Source organism: Scardinius erythrophthalmus, assembly GCF_964197995.2.
Source record: "Scardinius erythrophthalmus genome assembly, chromosome: 15".
Taxonomy (NCBI): Eukaryota; Metazoa; Chordata; class Actinopteri; order Cypriniformes; family Leuciscidae; genus Scardinius; species Scardinius erythrophthalmus.
In genome coordinates, this window is record NC_138235.1 from 35,314,862 (window position 1) to 35,334,048 (window position 19,187).

The 19,187-nt window shown below is 29.3% G+C and overlaps 1 protein-coding gene across 1 annotated transcript in view; it reads right to left on the bottom strand.

The window, feature by feature from the left end:
* tgm1l5 (transglutaminase 1 like 5) overlaps positions 1-18,852 on the bottom strand; it is a gene marked incomplete at its 5' end in the record, with an annotated part of 44,839 nt that extends 25,987 nt beyond the window's left edge. Inside the window, 7 exon segments of the mRNA XM_081386545.1 lie at positions 9,828-9,966; positions 11,093-11,270; positions 11,414-11,521; positions 12,494-12,612; positions 13,281-13,532; positions 13,650-13,841; positions 18,765-18,852. Coding sequence (XP_081242671.1) covers positions 9,828-9,966; positions 11,093-11,270; positions 11,414-11,521; positions 12,494-12,612; positions 13,281-13,532; positions 13,650-13,841; positions 18,765-18,852 — 1,076 coding nt within the window.
* Between the last annotated feature and the right edge of the window lie 335 nt (positions 18,853-19,187).

The window sequence follows — 19,187 nt, forward strand, 5'->3', positions numbered from 1 at the left end:
AATTTCACAATGAATTATTATATTTTAATAAAAGTATAATTTCACAATGTATTTTTACATTGTAATACATGTATAATAACACAATGTATTATTACACTGTAATAAAGGTATAATTACACAATGTATTACACTGTAATAAAGGTAGAATTACACAATGTATTATAGGACTGTAATAAATGTATAATAACACAATGTATTATTACACTGTAATAAAGGTATAATAACACAATGTATTATTACACTGTAATAAAGGTATAATAACACAATGTATTATTACATTGTAATAAATGCATAATAACACAATGTATTATTACAATGTAATAAAGGTATAATAACACAATGTATTATTACATTGTAATAAATGTATAATAACACAATGTATTATTACAATGTAATAAATGTATAATAACACAATGCATTATTACATTGTAATAAATGTATAATAACACAATGTATTATTACACTGTAATAAAGGTATAATAACACAATGTATTATTACATTTTATAAATGTATAATAACACAATGTATTATTACATTGTAAAAAATGTGTAATAACACAATGTATTATTACACTGTAATAAAGGTATAATACTACAATGTATTATTACACTGTAATAAAGGTATAATTTCACAATGAATTATTATATTTTAATAAAAATATAATTTCACAATGTATTATTACATTGTAATAAATGTATAATAACACAATGTATATTACACTGTAATAAAGGTATAATTACACAATGTATTATTACACTGTAATAAAGGTATAATTTCACAATGTAGGGGAGAGGCGGGACAGTTGAAACACTTTTCAGATAAATGTCGTTTTCTAAGATTAGGTTACAGATAGATTTTTTATTTTTTTGTGATTAACAACTCACATATGTGTTCTCTTAGTATCATGTGTTATTCGGTACAAATATAGAATGATTTAAGGAAAATATGACTTTGAACGGGAGTTGTGCTTTGTTTCAATCGTCCCGCCTGTGCGGGACGGTTGAAACACAGGGGTGGGACGGATGAAACATAACAGTTTAAATGGCAACTATTCATCTAATGCTTATTTTTGTGAACAACACCTGACAAGTAACTTATGTACATATTGTTACAAACATATTTTGTAATTTATTTTCATTTAAAGGTTCATATTAACCATTTTTGTTCTGTCGCCCAATAAACAATAGGCGATAAGCCTATGCGCATTTTGTAATCTTTCTAATGGGCTATTTTGACGAAGACAGACAAATCAGTTTACATTTCTTCCTTGAGTCATATTGAGTGTTTGCTAGTTGAATAGCCTGTTATTATGAAGAAAACAAGGCCAACCAGAAGACGATAAATGAAATTTATTGAATATTGAAGATTGGACAATCGATGATTATTACAGAGATAGCATGTGTTGCGTAATTGAAAATGAATTTGCATTAAAAGAAACACAAGTCTAGAAACAGTATATGAATCAATGACAGTATAGGCTATGACCAGGTTTAACGTGCAGGACGCGCGGTCGGGACGGTTGAAACACTGTTTCAACCGTCCCGACAGCGCATCCTGTCATTTAAACCTATTTTGCTCTTAAACTAAAAAACTCTGATGTTGCACACTTAAGGGTGTGTTGCAGTACTAATACACCTGCCGTATTATCATTACAATGGCACATGAAACAATAAATCCAACTTGTCAGTCCAAAAAAAGTACCGCACGAAATAATTCACTCACCGCATTCAAAAACAGCTTTGCGGCTTTAACTCCAAAACGACACGACGTAAAGAAGAAATGTTTTCGCGGGTATGTTAGGCATTGCGTGCTGTACGTGCTGACGAAATTTGACGTACATGACGTGAGTGGTTTTCAAGGAAATCTCAGTGTTTCATCCGTCCCGCGTTTCAATCGTCCCGCCTCTCCCCTATAATGGGACTGTAATAAATGTATAATAAGAATGTATTATTACACTGTAATAAAGGTATAATAACACAATGTATTATTACATTGTGATAAATGTATAATAACACAATGTATTATTACATTGTAATAAATGTATAATAACACAATGTATTATTACACTGTAATAAAGGTATAATAACACAATGTATTATTACAATGTAATAAAGGTATAATAACACAATGTATTATTACACTGTAATAAATGTATAATAACACAATGTATTATTACAATGTAATAAAGGTATAATAACACAATGTATTATTACATTGTGATAAATGTATAATAACACAATGTATTATTACATTGTAATAAATGTATAATAACACAATGTATTATTACACTGTAATAAAGGTATAATAGCACAGTGTATTATTACATTGTAATAAATGTATAATAACACAATGTATTATTACACTGTAATAAAGGTATAATAACACAATGCATCATTACACTGTAATAAAGGTATAATAACACAATGTATTATTACATTGTGAATAATGTATAATAACACAATGTATTATTACACTGTAATAAAGGTATAATAACACAATGTATTATTACACTGTAATAAAGGTATAATACCACAATGTGTTATTACACTGTAATAAATGTATAATTTCACAATATATTATTACACTGTAATAAAGGTATAATAACACAATGTATTATTACATTGTGATAAATGTATAATAACACAATGTATTATTACACTGTAATAAAGGTATAATAACACAATGTATTATTACACTGTAACAAAGGTATAATACCACAATGTGTTATTACACTGTAATAAAGGTATAATAGCACAGTGTATTATTACACTGTAACAGAGGTATAATTTCACAATGAATTATTATATTTTAATAAAAGTATAATTTCACAATGTATTATTACATTGTAATAAAGGTATAATAGCACAATGTATTATGGGACTGCAATAAATGTATAATAAGAATGTATTATTACACTGTAAAAAAGGTATAATAACACAATGTATTATTACATTGTAATAAATGTATAATAACACAATGTATTTTTACACTGTTATAAATGTATGATAAGAAAATGTATTATTGCACTGTAATAAAGGTATAATACCACAATGTGTTATTACACTGTAACAGAGGTATAATTTCACAATGAATTATTATATTTTAATAAAAGTATAATTTCACAATGTATTTTTACATTGTAATACATGTATAATAACACAATGTATTATTACACTGTAATAAAGGTATAATTACACAATGTATTACAATGTAATAAAGGTATAATTTCACAATGTATTATGGCACTGTAAAAAGGTAGAATTACACAATGTATTATGGGACTGTAATAAATGTATAATAAGATATTATTACACTGTAATAAATGTATAATAACACAATGTATTATTACATTGTAATAAATGTATAATAACACAATGTATTATTACATTGTAATAAATGTATAATAACACAATGTATTATTACACTGTAATAAAGGTAGAATTACACAATGTATTATACTGTAATAAATGTATAATAACACAATGTATTATTACACTGTAATAAAGGTATAATTACACAATGTATTATACTGTAATAAATGTTTAATAACACAATGTATTATTACACTGTAATAAAGGTAGAATTACACAATGTATTATGGGACTGTAATAAATGTATAATAAGAATGTATTATTACATTGTAATGTATAATAACACAATGTATTATTACATTGTAATAAATGTATAATAACACAATGTATTATTACACTGTAATAAATGTATAATAACACAATGTATTATTACATTGTAATAAATGTATAATAACACAATGTATTATTACAATGTAATAAAGGTATAATAACACAATGTATTATTACATTGTAATAAATGTATAATAACACAATGTATTATTACAATGTAATAAAGGTATAATAACACAATGTATTATTACATTGTAATAATTGTATAATAACACAATGTATTATTACATTGTAATAATTGTATAATAACACAATGTATTATTACATTGTAATAAATGTATAATAACACAATGTATTATTACACTGTAATAAAGGTATAATAACACAATGTATTATTACATTTTATAAATGTATAATAACACAATGTATTATTACATTGTAAAAAATGTGTAATAACACAATGTATTATTACACTGTAATAAAGGTATAATACTACAATGTATTATTACACTGTAATAAAGGTATAATTTCACAATGAATTATTATATTTTAATAAAAGTATAATTTCACAATGTATTATTACATTGTAATAAATGTATAATAACACAATGTATTATTACACTGTAATAAAGGTATAATAACACAATGTATTATGGCACTGTAAAAAGGTAGAATTACACAATGTATTATGGCACTGTAATAAATGTATAATAAGAATGTATTATTACACTGTAATAAAGGTATAATAACACAATGTATTATTACACTGTAATAAATGTATAATAACACAATGTATTATTACATTGTAATAAATGTATAATAACACAATGTATTATTACAATGTAATAAAGGTATAATAACACAATGTATTATTACATTGTAATAAATGTATAATAACACAATGTATTATTACATTGTAATAAATGTATAATAACACAATGTATTATTACACTGTAATAAAGGTATAATTTCACAATGTATTTTGGGACTGCAATAAATGTATAATAAGAATGTATTATTACAGTGTATTAAAGGTATAATAACACAATGTATTATTACATTGTAATAAATGTATAATAACACAATGTATTATTACACTGTAATAAAGGTATTATAAGACAATGTATTATTACACTGTAATAAAGGTATAATAACACAGTATATTATTACACAATGTATTATTACACTGTAATAAAGGTATAATAACACAATGTATTATTACACTGTAATAAAGGTATAATAACACAATGTATTATTACATTGTAATAAATGTATAATAACACAATGTATTATTACACTGTAATAAAGGTATAATTTCACAATGTATTTTGGGACTGCAATAAATGTATAATAAGAATGTATTATTACAGTGTAATAAAGGTATAATAACACAATGTATTATTACATTGTAATAAATGTATAATAACACAATGTATTATTACACTGTAATGAAGGTATAATAACACAATGTATTATTACACTGTAATAAATGTATAATAACACAATGTATTATTACATTGTAATAAATGTATAATAACACAATGTATTATTACACTGTAATAAAGGTATAATAACACAATGTATTATTACATTGTAATAAATGTATAATAACACAATGTATTATTACACTGTAATAAAGGTATAATAACACAATGTATTATTACATTGTAATAAATGTATAATAACACAATGTATTATTACACTGTAATAAAGGTATAATAACACAATGTATTATTACACTGTAATAAAGGTATAATTACACAATGTATTATGGCACTGTAAAAAGGTAGAATTACACAATGTATTATGGCACTGTAATAAATGTATAATAAGAATGTATTATTACACTGTAATAAAGGTATAATAACACAATGTATTATTACACTGTAATAAATGTATAATAACACAATGTATTATTACATTGTAATAAATGTATAATAACACAATGTATTATTACATTGTAATAAATGTATAATAACACAATGTATTATTACACTGTAATAAAGGTATAATAACACAATGTATTATTACATTGTAATAAATGTATAATAACACAATGTATTATTACACTGTAATAAAGGTATAATAACACAATGTATTATTACATTGTAATAAATGTATAATAACACAATGTATTATTACACTGTAATAAAGGTATAATAACACAATGTATTATTACACTGTAATAAAGGTATAATTACACAATGTATTATGGCACTGTAAAAAGGTAGAATTACACAATGTATTATGGCACTGTAATAAATGTATAATAAGAATGTATTATTACACTGTAATAAAGGTATAATAACACAATGTATTATTACACTGTAATAAATGTATAATAACACAATGTATTATTACATTGTAATAAATGTATAATAACACAATGTATTATTACAATGTAATAAAGGTATAATAACACAATGTATTATTACATTGTAATAAATGTATAATAACACAATGTATTATTACACTGTAATAAAGGTATAATTTCACAATGTATTATTACATTGTAATAAATGTATAATAACACAATGTATTATTACATTGTAATAAATGTATAATAACACAATGTATTATTACATTGTAATAAATGTATAATAACACAATGTATTATTACATTGTAATAAATGTATAATAACACAATGTATTACATTGTCATAAATGTATAATAACACAATGTATTATTACACTGTAATAAAGGTATAATTTCACAATGTATTATTACATTGTAATAAATGTATAATAACACAATGTATTATTACATTGTAATAAATGTATAATAACACAATGTATTATTACATTGTAATAAATGTATAATAACACAATGTATTATTACATTGTAATAAATGTATAATAACACAATGTATTACATTGTCATAAATGTATAATAACACAATGTATTATTACACTGTAATAAAGGTATAATTTCACAATGTATTATGGCAAGGTAAAAAAGTAGAATCACAATGTATTATGGGACTGTAATAAATGTTTAATAAGAATGTATTATTACACTGTAATAAAGGTATAATAACACAATGTATTATTACATTGTAATAAAGGTATAATAACACAATGTATTATTACATTGTAATAAATGTATAATAACACAATGTATTATTACACTGTAATAAAGGTATAATAACACAATGTATTATACTGTAATAAAGGTATAATAACACAATGTATTACACTGTAATAAATGTAAAATAACACAATGTATTACACTGTAATAAATGTATAATAACACAATGTATTATTACACTGTAATAAAGGTATAATTTCACAATGTATTATTACATTGTAATAAATGTATAATAACACAATGTATTATTACACTGTAATAAATGTATAATAACACAATGTATTATTACACTGTAATAAAGGTATAATAACACAATGTATTATTACATTGTAATAAATGTATAATAACACAATGTATTATTACACTGTAATAAAGGTATAATTTCACAATGTATTATTACATTGTAAAAAATGTATAATAACACAATGTATTATTACACTGTAATAAATGTATAATAACACAATGTATTATTACACTGTAATAAAGGTATAATTTCACAATGTATTATGGGATTGTAATAAATGTATAATAAGAATGTATTATTACACTGTAATAAAGCTATAAAAACACAATGTATTATTACATTGTAATAAAGGTATAATAACACAATGTATTATGACATTGTAATAAATGTATAATAACACAATGTATTATTACACTGTAATAAAGGTATAATAACACAATGTATTACACTGTAATAAATGTATAATAACACAATGTATTACACTGTAATAAATGTATAATAACACAATGTATTATTACACTGTAATAAATGTATAATAACACAATGTATTATTACACTGTAATAAAGGTATAATTTCACAATGTATTATTACATTGTAATAAATGTATAATAACACAATGTATTATTACATTGTAATAAATGTATAATAACACAATGTATTATTACACTGTAATAAAGGTATAATAACACAATGTATTACACTGTAATAAATGTATAATAACACAATGTATTACACTGTAATAAATGTATAATAACACAATGTATTATTACATTGTAATAAATGTATAATAACACAATGTATTATTACACTGTAATAAAGGTATAATAACACAATGTATTACACTGTAATAAATGTATAATAACACAATGTATTACACTGTAATAAATGTATAATAACACAATGTATTATTACACTGTAATAAAGGTATAATTTCACAATGTATTATTACATTGTAATAAAGGTATAATTTCACAATGTATTATTACACTGTAATAAAGGTATAATAACACAATGTATTATTACATTGTAATAAATGTATAATAACACAATGTATTATTACATTGTAATAAATGTATAATAACACAATGTATTATTACACTGTAATAAATGTATAATAACACAATGTATTATTACACTGTAATAAATGTATAATAACACAATGTATTATTACACTGTAATAAATGTATAATAACACAATGTATTATTACACTGCAATAAAGGTATAATTTCACAATGTATTATTACATTGTAATAAAGGTATAATTTCACAATGTATTATTACACTGTAATAAAGGTATAATTTCACAATGTATTATTACATTGTAATAAATGTATAATAACACAATGTATTATTACATTGTAATAAATGTATAATAACACAATGTATTATTACATTGTAATAAATGTATAATAACACAATGTATTATTACACTGTAATAAATGTATAATAACACAATGTATTATTACACTGTAATAAAGGTATAATTTCACAATGTATTATTACATTGTAATAAATGTATAATAACACAATGTATTATTACATTGTAATAAATGTATAATAACACAATGTATTATTACATTGTAATAAATGTATAATAACACAATGTATTATTACATTGTAATAAATGTATAATAACACAATGTATTATTATATTGTAATAAATGTATAATTACACAATGTATTATTACATTGTAATAAAGGTATAATTACACAATGTATTATTACACTGTAATAGAGGTATAATTTCACAATGAATTATTATATTTTAATAAAAGTATAATTTCACAATGTATTATTATGGCACTGTAATAAAGGTATAATAACACAGTGTATTATTACACTGTAATAAAGGTAGAATTTCACAATGTATTATTATACTGTAATAAAGGCATAATTTCACAATTACATTGACATAAAGGTATAATAGCACAATGTATTATTACATTTTAATAAATGTATAATAACACAATGTATTATTACACTGTAATAAAGTCATGGTCATGTGTTCAGGACAGGACTCTTATCAAACATGTGAAGTTTGGGACAGATTGGAAATTGTATGCCTGAATTACTGCAGGCTGTCTGTGGTTGCAACATTAATATATTGAACTTATCTGATCATGCATATATCACCAGAAGGCCGAAATTGGGTGAACATTTGTCAGGCCGCCGAGGGCACACCCTTCAACGAAAACTAAAGATCTTCGCAATTTAACGTCACAAAGGCCTTAAGAAGAGGATCAGATCAAATCTGTAGGAGGAGTTTGTTAAAGTACAACATCAGGAAATTACGAAAAATGCCCAAAATCTAGGAGGAAGTTCAAAATAGCTCATTTCCTGTTGTGTTTAGGGCTATGCTCCAAGAGACTTTTCTGTAGGTATTGGGTCAATACATGTATGTACCAAATTTCATACCTGTACGTGAAACCAGGAGCCGGGGCAAAATGTGGGGGCAATAATTTACTGAATTTGCCCCCCCCCCCCCAATTCTGAAAACCATATCACACGTAAATTTTCACCACTTCTGAAGCGTGTGTAAAGTTTCATGAGTTTTCGAGCATGTTTAGGCCCTCTAAAAAGCGATTCACTTTGGAGAAGAAGAAGAAGAAGAAGAAGAAGAAGAAGAAGAAGAAGAAGAATATTTAAATATTATTTAAATAAATAATAAAAACCCTAATAAAAACTGTAGACATTTCGAAAATAAATAAAATAAGGCTATTTGAACTCAATTAAACTACTTTAATTTAACCATATTTAAAATGAAAACAAAAAAAAATAGAAAATAAAAACTATTTTTTAGCATCTCGACGATAGTAAAATAACACGTGAATACTGAAAGACACGATCTTACCAGATTGAATCCCGGTTAAGGTGTTTAATCTCTTCAAGATTCTCGTCTAAATAAACATCTGTTGTCAAGGAACTGTCAGTGTCATGAGCAGAGCTGAAGTTTGATACTGGACGTGTGGGAATGCCAAAACACCGACACACTGAGAGAAAAAGAGAGAAACATTAACAAAGTGCCCAAGATTTCATATTTCCCAACCTCTCTGGTCCCGTTTACATTTAGCGTGAAAGTGCGATTTGTATCTGGATGTCGATATGCAAAAAAGACGATGTAAACTCGTTTGTGAATGGAATTCGTTCTGATCTGCCTCTCCTGTAATTTTCGGAGAGGCTAGCATAGCGAGCTAGCTTTGAAAGCATCCCGCCATCCCTTCACTCCAAAGCCACGGCTCCTTCAAAACACATGAAAACCAGATAGACTGTAAAAAAATGATGAACACACAGTAGGGGAGCAAACAAAAGCGGTGTTAAACTACCTCATGTCTCAAAGCACATAACATTACAATAATATATGTGATTGCTATCAGGATGTGAAGAGACTTTCAGCCAGCATAACAAAAAATGTTTCTGGAACAAGAACAAATCACCTACTCTGCGTTTAATTGGCCTACATTATTAATAGGCTGCTACATCATTCATGGAATGTTTATTTCTGAATTGTTTTAGTTGGACCTTCATTTAACATTTTTGAAATGTTAGCCTGCTACTTCACAACATTCAGAAAAGTTACGTTCCCATAAATGTTTGCAAAATTATTAAATGTTCACATAATATCACATAAACATTCATGGAACATTAAGAAATAACGTTTCCATAACTTAATGGTTCTTAGAACATATTTTTTGTTAGCTGGACAGGTGTAATTGCTCTTTTTTCATTTGTAGCCTACATATCGCTAATGTAATACTGTGTGGGGAAAATATATCCAATGATCTGTTTTCTAGATACAGAAGCAACATTATATGGATAAACATTGTGTCATGATCACATGTTAATGCCAAGTGTAAACAGGGCCTCTTTTAAGGGTGTAAGTGACACTTTGATTATATTTCTTTACTAAACGATGGTCATTCAATTCGATTAACCTTTTGGTACTATGCAGAATTGCTAGATAAATATACATGATTTTATTAAAGAAAATTGCAATACTTCACTCTCTATGTTAGACAACAGCAGTATAAGCACTTGTAGGAAAGCTGGTTCTATCCTCACGTTAATTTTTAGGCCCCTATTCTGTATCATTGTCAATTATGCTCAATAAAATATTACGTGTGTTGGTGACTCCAGCAAAGACCCAGCACTGTCCATATTTGACAGGTATTCCTTTACTGTCATGGTATTGTTTCAGTATGGCACTGCTTCCACTCCAGGCTGTAGGAGAAAGTCCTCCCTCATGGGTATTTTGCCAGTTACCCATCAGCACACCTTGTTCGTCATTGGAATTAACCTGACACATTGACAAAATGATGTTATCCGCTTCACGTCATCACAATTCATTGATCATCACTGAGCTGCAGACCTATCAGTCGTCCTTACACAACAACTGAACATGGATGGTAAAAAGTTGATAAAAAGAGAGTCTAGACCTACCATGGCAGATGCCACTCTGACTATGTTAACAGGGTCTCCCCATCCCGAGCAAGGACTGCCACTCTTCTCCAACACAAAGAAACAAGCCGCCAAGACTCCTTCATCAAACTAAGGATCACAGATGTTGGAGATTGAAACAAGCACATTACAGAAAATAAAAGTTTGAAATGTTGTCTTGAAAATAATGCAACATAGGTTTTCTACTTCATGGAAATATGGCTCAGATGTCTAAAGTGGAATATCTGCATGAAATATATCCCAACTAACAAGTTTAGGTCCCCAGGACGTTCTAGGATGCATTTTTGGGTCTCAGAACGTTTTTACATTTTTACCTCTAAAGTCGGAGAACTATTCTGCAACCAAGATTCAATGTTTCAGCAATAATCAGCTTGTATTGATCCACTGTTAAATTAATCTTTTACGCATTTGGCAGCCACTTTTATTCAAATTACAAGCTACACTGTAAAGAAAAGTTGCTACCTTAAATTTTTAAGTACAATCAACTTGGATGTTTAAGTAATTTCAACTTCAATTACATTAAGCTGACTTACTAAAAAAATAGTTGAATCTTGTATACAACTTGTATGTATTTTAAAAAAAGTTGAAAATTGCTTAACTTATTTTGATGAATTAAAGCAATGTAAAAAAATATGTTGTTATAACTTATTGATCATATCATATTTTTACAGTGTTTTTGCAAATAATTAATTCTCTGTGAATCAAACCACCTTGCCATTGTTAATGCAATGCTCTACTGTCTGAGCTCCAGAAAGGATACAACAAACCTTCTTAAAACAAGTCAAATACATTTTCATTTGAAATATAAAAAAATTATTAGCTGTACAGTATTAAGAATAATTCCTAAAATCAGGATTTTGAAAACATTCTTAAGTTTTCACACACAAAACTGCAAGTAATGTTAGTTTACAATTGTAAAAATTAATTGAAAATGAAAATTCCAAGAATGATGATAAGAATTCTTGAAAAATCACCAGATAACAACAGGAAACATTTCACTGATACATTTAAACAACTACTGAAAACATTCCATTTTTGAAATTTGAAATGATGAAATTTTACCTGACCAAAATTCCAGGTTCTGGTACCAATCTGTTTCTCTGTTCCATAGTACAGTTTTCCCATATTATTCAGTACATATTCAGTCCTCTCAGCTTCATCATTCATGTACACAGAGTCGTCTGTTAAGAACAGAAAGAGAGAGAAAGTTGACATTTCAATGGATTAGTTTCATTAGTTCATTCTGCTATTTCATGATTCAGTCTAATTGTCTTATGCCTGCTACAGACTGTGTGATTTCGGCAATCCTATAAGATCATTACGACATGGATCTAATAAACTTGGGTACGACATGTACAGGTATGTAGAGACTGTACGATGATGACACCTATTGAATCATAGGCTACGACGCAAGTTAGTTGTAAGAATCAAATGTCATCAGCATGTGCTAGTGGTAAACAAATAGAGCAAAATATTTGGCAATTGTGATTTTTATGTGCGTTGAAAATAGAGGAGGAAGCAAAAGAGGATGGCTAGGTAAAAGAAGCCAACATGGCATGCCAATTTTGCAAATGGAGCTTGAGTAAAGTAGTTTTAAGTTATAGCACCATGACACGTTGATCAATACATTTCATGTTGCATTTTTATTGGCTAGCAAACACTGTGAGATGATCATGCTAAATTTCTGACACTCTCAGACAATTGTCACAGGCTATCTTTGGGCGCAAGGCCATCTCACTACGACCACCGTTTAGGAGCCACGACCACAGAGCCCAAAATCTTTCAATGTGTGTGTGTTAGTTATAGACACACACCGTGTCCCCTTATTTTCTCTCTCTTCAGATAATACCTTTGCACCAGGGGTTGAACAGCATGTAAATGTCATTTTCAGGAGTGTCTGGTGAAGTGGCCTTTCCCGCCGGGCAGTTTGTGACCACAGTGAGTTTGTACCGTCCAATACAAGCGTTTGGAAGGGAGTAAACTGACAGTCTGATTATGGTCTTCGCCTGTTCAACGATCTTTACCTCCCAGACATCTTTCTTGAATTCTGACACTAATGGAACAATTACAAAACTGTCCCTGTGTACGGGTATGTCGTTACCTGCAAAACACACACATACAAGAATCATTTTTTATCAGGTGATACAAGACGGTTTGTATGGCATGTGTAAACAGGATCATCATTTGCAACAGTAAGTACAGTAAAGACATGACTGACCAAGTCTCAGCTCCAGCTGAAGTTGGTCTCTGTTTGGAACAAAAGGTCTGGACAGCTCAATAGACATCTGGAAACACTGTCCTCTACGGACGATGAGATGACTGCTAAAGAAACCATCTGTGTGATGCTCCTGTCGATTCTGTCCTTTCCTGGTCCTGATGAGATCAATAGATCGTACCTGCAGTACTGCATCTAAACAATTAAGGAAAGCTTAGCATGATGATAAAAATTAGCATTAATATATTTTTTTAAATATAGTTTTGGTGATATCTTTCTTGAGAAAACCTGTATGGTTTCAGGTTCATGTGACCCTGAGGTGAGCGTGATTTCACCAAGTATAATCCTGGACCAACATATTTGCTGATCCTGGAACAATATTTCAAACAACCAATCAAATTTAATGGAAAAGTTTACAGTTAATATCAAGTTTTAGGAGTTAGGCACATCAGCATCAGTGTTATTCACTATCATTTCCCTCTGATTTTATGGATACATTAGGTTTAGGGTTAGTTAGGAATACATTTTCAGATGCATGTTGTTCTAGGATCAACAAAATATGTCTTACTTAGTGAAATCACGGTGACCCGACCCAGACGTGTTTCTTAGCATGCATTTGCAAAATTAATTTTGTATTCAAAAACCACATGATACAGATCTATACAGTGAAACCATCGCTAAAACATCACACTCAGTCAGAATAGGCTGAAGGACTGCGCACAGTAGTGCAAACATATTTTGCAATATACAATCCCTAGTGAAAAATAAATACACTAAAATGTATTTGAAATACATTTATTTTATACCAAGTCCACTACAAATACATTAACATATTTATGTGTTTTAATATAAATACCCAGGCTACTTTCCATATACTAAATTGATATACTTAAAGTCTGCTAAAGTGAAGCAACTAATTTTGTACTTAGTTATCCAGAAATAGTGCTGAAATTCAACAGAGATATACTTAAGTAGCCTATATTTGATTGTGCTAAAGTGGAACTATTGCAAGTACTTTAGGTACACTTTAAATATCTTATATTTAAAGACTGATATTATTCAGAGATCATACTATCCTTGCTAATAGTGATATTAAACACATTTTAAGGCTTAATATTAAGAAATGTTCATTGTGCAAATAAAGAAGTACTCCAAATAAAGTGTATTTATATTTATATCAGTAAGTCTCAAGCGATATGTCAGTAAATATGTTAGTATAAAATAAACTAATTTTAAATACAATTTTGTATGAGGGATTTTTTCACGTGGGATAGTATAAGCTCTGTCAATGCAACATAATGACAATCAGACCTTAATATTATTTGCACTGCAGTATTAAGATATATCGCTCTTACCGTTCACTTCTACAGATGGACCCCTGAGAGGAAGAGAGAGACATTTTTCAAACTTTATTCTTAAACTATATAATTACTCCCAAAAAAAACGTTTAAATGGAATTAACATTGTTTTGTACTCATACAAGCTGAATTAACTGCAGAAAACTGTGGAAAAAAAGAAAGTGCTAAAGATGTTTCTGGCTTTCTTATCAAAAATATAAGGATTAAAAAATCTAAATATTATGTGCAAAATTAAACTAGATCACAAACACTCACACAACAAAATAAATAGACAGAATAGAATACTTACATGTTTGCAGTTCTTGAATTAATTTGAGGAGTGTACGTTCCTATTTGGACTGCACCTAAACAACTTGAACTTCAGTCTGAGGCAAAACTTGTTCACTGAGGCAGCCATGATGTATATATTCACATCTTCATCTCCACCCATCCACAGATCAGAGCTGAAGAGTGTGAAGAATTTTATGTATCATTACAGAAATGTTTGTGTTGTTGAGGTTGAATCCCACAAGGTATTTTTAACAGCTTATTTAAATATGACCTTTAAATCGTCACTTAAATTAAGGTTAGTCTCATTTGTTGTAATGATGTCAAAGGAGGAGTAATTAGAGATAATAATCATAACATTTTAACTGCCTCATTAAGACATTAACTTCTCAACTAAATTCTTAACTGATAAGCAGGATTTCTATAATAAGCATTTACTGAGCATTTACTAATACTGAACCTCAAACACACATGCACCAAAAGAAACAGAATGAAATCGAATTATTTTTAGAAGTCCATTAGTGAATGACAAGTAGATTTTCGTCTGTTATTTTAGACCCCTCGTGGTCTGTGAAAGTGCTAGGGTTCTGTGGAAAGATATATAAACAAGTAATTTTCTTAAAATACTGTGTATAAAAACAGTTTCTGTATTTCTTATACATTGTTGTCTCTCTGAGTTTAATGGAGCCTTAAGTGATGTAATAAAAATGAAACCATATAACAATTACCACTACATTAACACATCCATTACACAACTGACAACTCTATGAATGGACCTGATTTTTTAAATATTTAAAAATGCACAATTATTGTATTTAATATTGAATATAAATTATAATATATTATCAAGTGTGTAAAGCTAAAATGCATCAGGAAGGTGTGTTAAGTCAGAAATCTTTGTTTAAGCATCACTCACATTGTAATGGCATTCCACAGTCCTTCGTCTCCCTAATGAGGAACAAGTAATGATGATGGAATGTGCAGCAAACACCTTCAGTGAATGATTCAGACATGTGGAAAAACTGCTCATGACTTACATGGTGAATACAATTATCACTAACACAATCATTCTTTAACTGGAGGCACTAAAAGTAAATCACCACATTTTATGAATAATTACACACTGTAGTTAACATAGCATTTTAAATTTTGAGTCGGAACTGTAACTGTATGTTATTATGTAAAGATATTATAGCAGTTAAAGAGAACATAGGCTACTAAACAAGATCTGAAGGCATTGGTTGCTAAAGTTTTTGATAAATAAATAAGCGTCTGTAATTTTATAATTTGTTGTAGTTACACTGTTGGACACTGGGTGGAGTGTGGGTTTAACCCTCTGGGGTCCTTCGGGTCCAAATGGACCCGAAGCGTTTAAATAAAAAAATGTAAAAAATCATAGCTTCATCGGAATGGTCCGAAATTTGGTGACTTTGTTGGTACTTGGTATATGAACACCCAAAAAAATTGGGGACAGGATTTGAATAGTCTAAGTGGTTGTAAAAAAAATAGTCACACTCAGGACCTTCGGGTCCAAATGGACCCGCCATAGGAAATGAATGGGAAATTGGCAAAAATGTGACAATACAGAGTTTTTTTGTGCGTACAATCTACAAATCAGCCACGATCCAGAAAAAAAGCACACAACAGTGAAGGGGTGAATCTATAAAACATCAAGAGTGCAAAACAGACACATCCACACACACACACACACACACACACAAACACACTTTTATACACATACACACTAATAAATTCAGATTACAAAGATCTGTTTAGAATTTTTAAAAATCACACCTTCATCGGAATGTTACGAAACTAGGTGACTTTTATGGTATTAGGTATGTGAACACACAAAAAATATTGAGGTCATGATCCAAGCATGCTAAGTGGTCATCACACTTCTGCTCTTTGGTTAAAAATGACCCCCATAGGAAATGAATGGGAAATTGTCAAAAATATGAAAACACAGTTTTTTTTTTGTGCATACAATCTACAAATCAGCCAGGATGCAGAAAAAAAGGACTCAACAGTGAAGGGGTGAATCTCTAAAACATCAAGAGTGCAAAACAGACAAATCCACACACACACACACACACACACACACAAACACACTTTTATACACATACACACTAATAAATTCAGATTACAAAAATCTGTTTTGAATTTTTAAAAAGCACAGCTTCATCGGAATGTTACGAAACTAGGTGACTTTTATGGTATTAGGTATGTGAACACACAAAAAATATTGAGGTCATGATCCAAGCATGCTAAGTGGTCATCACACTTCTGCTCTTTGGTCAAAAATGACCCCCATAGGAAATGAATGGGAAATTGTCAAAAATATGAAAACACAGAGTTTTTTTGTGCATACAATCTACAAATCAGCCAGGATGCAGAAAAAAAGGACTCAACAGTGAAGGGGTGAATCTCTAAAACATCAAGAGTGCAAAACAGACTAAATCTGTTCAGGCAAAAATCACTAGATTCGCAAGCCTTTCTACAGAGAGCTGTAAATCCACTAGTGGTAAAAATGTGCTATTGCGTGATAAAAATGCTCAGTGTGTCCACCAGTTGGCGCCCATCTCATTTAAAAAATTGCTTTCATGAGGCCTAGGCTTGACTCTAAAATGAAATACAGCTTTAATAAAAATAAAATAAAAATTATGTATATATAAAAAAATTCTATTATATTCAATGGGAAAAAATGGGTCATAATTATTGCATAAATATTAATTATAAATTATAAAATTATCTCAAAACACCAAAAAAGAAAAGAAAAAATATTATAAAAAACAAGTAAAAAAAAAAAATTATGATTTCTTTTTATATATATTAATTCCGCCCTCCGGGTCCATTTGGACCCGAAGGTCCCAAGTGTGACTGTTAAACGAAGGACCCCAGAGGGTTTTAATAGGAATATAGCCAGAGAGCAAGTGAAGTCAGGTGTAAGTAATGAGGGAAGCAAAATTGTTTTGACCATATGTCAGTATCGAATGACGACATGCAAACTTGTGGATTACAATGTGTTTGAGCATCGGACCTGTGACAAATAAAGCTGATAAATGCAGTACTGGAAGCGTTTTGTTTGGATCTCGCATGTCAGAAATAATCGTATAACACCTCTGTAACGGCACATAAAAACAATCCAAAACCGCTAAGGAGCTGAGTGCAGGAATAACTTCTGTGACACGGCAATCCTTGAAGCTTGCATCTTGTTTTATTTTGTACAGGTTTGCACGGTCAACAAAATATGCTCCAGCACTCATCCCCATTCTTCCATACACACACACACACACACACACACACACACACGCGCGCGCGCACACACACTTAGACACTCCCCTTCTAACATTTGGTCACTTGACTTTCCCAGGTTATTGTCGCTTCAGCGTCTATTTATTACATTGGTATGATTAAGTGAATTTATCAATTGTTTTGAAGTCTTCTTAATGATTAAATAGGCTATCCTAAATACAGATTGTAGAGCATTCACCTAATGCTCGCTTGGAGTTTAATGTGCCTTTGTAGCCACCATACTTGTTATCAGAGACTGCGCCTGCGCAAAACGGGCTGGTGGACATACGAGGCTTTGCTACCTGATACTGAGAGCTGTACGAGTGAGGCTAATAAACAGAACTCGGTTTATAAAGTATTCCCTTTTGGCGTGGTCATTCTACATGGTGTCAGAAGTGAACACGGACACTTTTGATCGTGCAGTTCATTCATCACGGAGCGCACGACTACTTGCCGGTCGAATAAGGACCGTAACCAGTTTATAACGTTGCTACCCGGCTATCCTGCTAACGGACATACAGTGCATCATGTCGGACGGATTTCGCAGACCGGACCCCCTCGTCTTTGATGAGAACATCGCGGAGAATTGGCGAGTATTCGAACAGGAATATGACATTTTTAT